Source organism: Oryza brachyantha, chromosome 8 (assembly GCF_000231095.2).
Source record: "Oryza brachyantha chromosome 8, ObraRS2, whole genome shotgun sequence".
Classification (NCBI taxonomy): domain Eukaryota; kingdom Viridiplantae; phylum Streptophyta; class Magnoliopsida; order Poales; family Poaceae; genus Oryza; species Oryza brachyantha.
The window spans coordinates 777,074-779,654 of record NC_023170.2 but is presented as its reverse complement, the minus strand read 5'-3'; the positions used below and the strand labels follow the sequence as shown (position 1 = coordinate 779,654).

At 56.1% G+C, this 2,581-nt stretch overlaps 1 protein-coding gene across 1 annotated transcript; it reads right to left on the bottom strand.

Annotated features, from left to right (window-relative positions):
- Positions 1–255: 255 nt before the first annotated feature.
- LOC102718762 (NAC domain-containing protein 43-like) lies at positions 256–2,355 on the bottom strand. Its single transcript, XM_040526541.1, has 3 exons — positions 2,051–2,355; positions 1,669–1,946; positions 256–1,356 (listed from the first exon to the last, which is right to left on the bottom strand). The coding sequence occupies exons 1-3, from the start codon at positions 2,220–2,222 to the stop codon at positions 640–642; spliced, it is 1,167 nt and encodes a 388-aa protein (XP_040382475.1). The 5' UTR covers positions 2,223–2,355; the 3' UTR covers positions 256–639.
- Between the last annotated feature and the right edge of the window lie 226 nt (positions 2,356–2,581).

Sequence of the window (2,581 nt, the reverse complement as noted above, 5' to 3'; positions counted from 1 at the left end):
GGACACAACAGCTAGCCACATGTACGTACGTACGTACGTACACCATGCATGCACACTAGTTGCTAGCAAGTACTACGTACTCTACGTACCTCACCACACTAATTATTAATTAGCTAGTTGCTAGCTAAACTAGGCAATTAGCTAGGGCAGTACAGTACCAATTTACCATTAATTAACCGATCCATGGTGACAGATGAAAATTGTAATTAATTAACATATACTCTTTTTTTTTCTGGCCTGGACAGGTAGGGTTAATTAAACAATGGATGCAGACATGTTTGACAGTGCCACCATAGCTAACTTACTACTCGCTTTAATCTCGTCCTTAATTTTTTTCTCTTTTTTCTCACAGTGTCTCACTCACTAATTAATCACTCGATCTTTGCTAATCACCTTTGAAATATATCGATCGATCGACATGGATCTCTCTTCTTGCTTTTATTTTTCTTTTTTTTTCTCTTTTTGTTTTTGCTTCGTCTTCTTCCTCCGATCCTCTTAATTACTTGTCTCTTTAGTTTTTACTGTACTAGCAAGCAGGAGCAGGGTAGCATGGAGCTAGGGCTGGCAGTGGCAGTGGCAGTGGCAGCTCCGTCGCCTGAGGAGCCGTACGTATGTGTACGTACATCTACAGATGTGGTGTTACAGCGCCACGTGGCTCAGCCGCTCTGGCGTGGTGGACGGCGGCGGAGGTGGCGGCGCCGCCGACCGCGTGAAGCTCCACAGGTCGTCGTCGCTGGCGATGGTTGTGGCGGTGCCGCCGAGTAGCCTGGTGGCGGCGGCGGAGTAGTAGGCGAGGCCGTCGGCCGCTGAGGCGTCGTCGTCGTCGTCGTCGGCGGCGGCGTCGAAGCAGAGCTGGTCGTCGGGCGCGTCGGGCTGGCCGTTGAGGTGCGACGCGACGAGGCGGTCCATCATGGCCCAGTCGGTGCGGTGGTGGTGGTGCAGCAGGTGGTGGTGGTGGTCGGCGGCGTCGCCGCCGGTGCTCGGCGTGGACGGCAGCGCCGTGGCCGCCGACGGGCTCTCGAGCGGCGGCAGCTTCATGAAGCCGTGGCCGCCGAGCACGGTGTCGATGGGCCGGAGGTACCTCGACGCCGGCCTTGCGCCGCCGCTCGTGGCCTGCGGCGAGGGGTGCTCGAGCTCCTGCTTGCACGACCTGCCCATGTACTGCAGGATCTGGTCCAGCGCGTCGTCGCCGGAGGAGTAAGCGTGCGCCGCCTTGGAGCCGCCGTCGCCGTGCTTGCCGCCGCCGCCGCCGCTCCCGGCCTCCTTGTGGTGGTGCTTCTTCTTGAACACCCTGCACACCACCCAGCCATCCTCCTGGCCGGCGTCGGACGCCGCCGCCGCCGCAGCAGCAGTGACCTGAACCATTCATTCATGCATGCACGATGTATCAAAACTAAAACCAAATTAAGGGCATCCATGCATAATTAATCGCTAGTACAGGTAATTATTTGAAGCTTTTTGGGTTGGTGCACATGAATCACATGGAAAAAGCTAGCTAGGTTAATAATTCGAGACAAGATTGGATCAGGTCATCATATCATTGTTCATATCAACCAAGAGGGGGGGAGGCCGTGGCCGTACTACACTAACACTAGTCCTCTATCATTGCATTGCCGGGCGGCCATTGTTGCACCACCGGCCAGAGGGGTCGCCGGAGCTAGCACGTACCGTGGCGGCGGCGGAGGCGGTGTCGGGGTCGTCGAGGCGGTACTCGTGCATGATCCAGTCGGACTTCTGGCCGTGGGGGGCGCGGCCCTTGTAGAAGACGAGGGTCTTGCGCATGCCGATGCGGTGGACGGCGTTGTAGATGGCCTTGTCGCGGCCGGTGGCCTTCCAGAAGCCGGCCGCCGTGGCGCGGTTCGTCCTCGTCCCCGTCGGGTACTTCTTGTCCTTGTGGCTGAAGAAGTACCAGTCGTTCTGCGGCCCTGACCCGATCTTACACCTCTCTGCAACACCCATGCGCAGCTCCACTAATTAGCAACCTCATCCATCTCTAGCTAGGATCATATAGAGCTCGATCGATCGATGGCTGCAAGTAGATTGAATATACCTTGGATGTCCCATGGCTCGAGCTTGTTGAGGTCGACGTCGCGGATGACGTCGAGGTCGATCTGCTCGGAGGCGACCTTCTTGCGGAGGTAGTAGTTGAGGAGCTCCTCCTCCGTCGGGTGGAACCGGAACCCCGGCGGCACGCACGACTGCCCGTTCACCGAGATGCTCATCGATCCCTCCCCCTCTTCTCCTTCTCCAGCACACCTATCTTCAATTTCTTCTTCTTTCTCGCTCGATCTCGAAGCTCTGGCTATGGCGGCGAAGGATCGAGAGGAGGAGGAGGAAGAAGAAGAAGAAGCTGGACGGACGACGGGCGTGGCGAGGGAAAGGGTGCGGGCGCGTTTATATAGTGCAGTGCGCGCAGGGAATGCGATACCGAAAATTAATCAATCGCAAGAGAGAAAAAATTATATGTTGGCCATCATTACATGCTGTACGTAACTTGTGTACATGTGGCTGGCCGGCCACTGCTGCTTAATTTCTCCATCCATACTAATACTATACCTCTCTCTAGCTCTCTCTTCTCTCT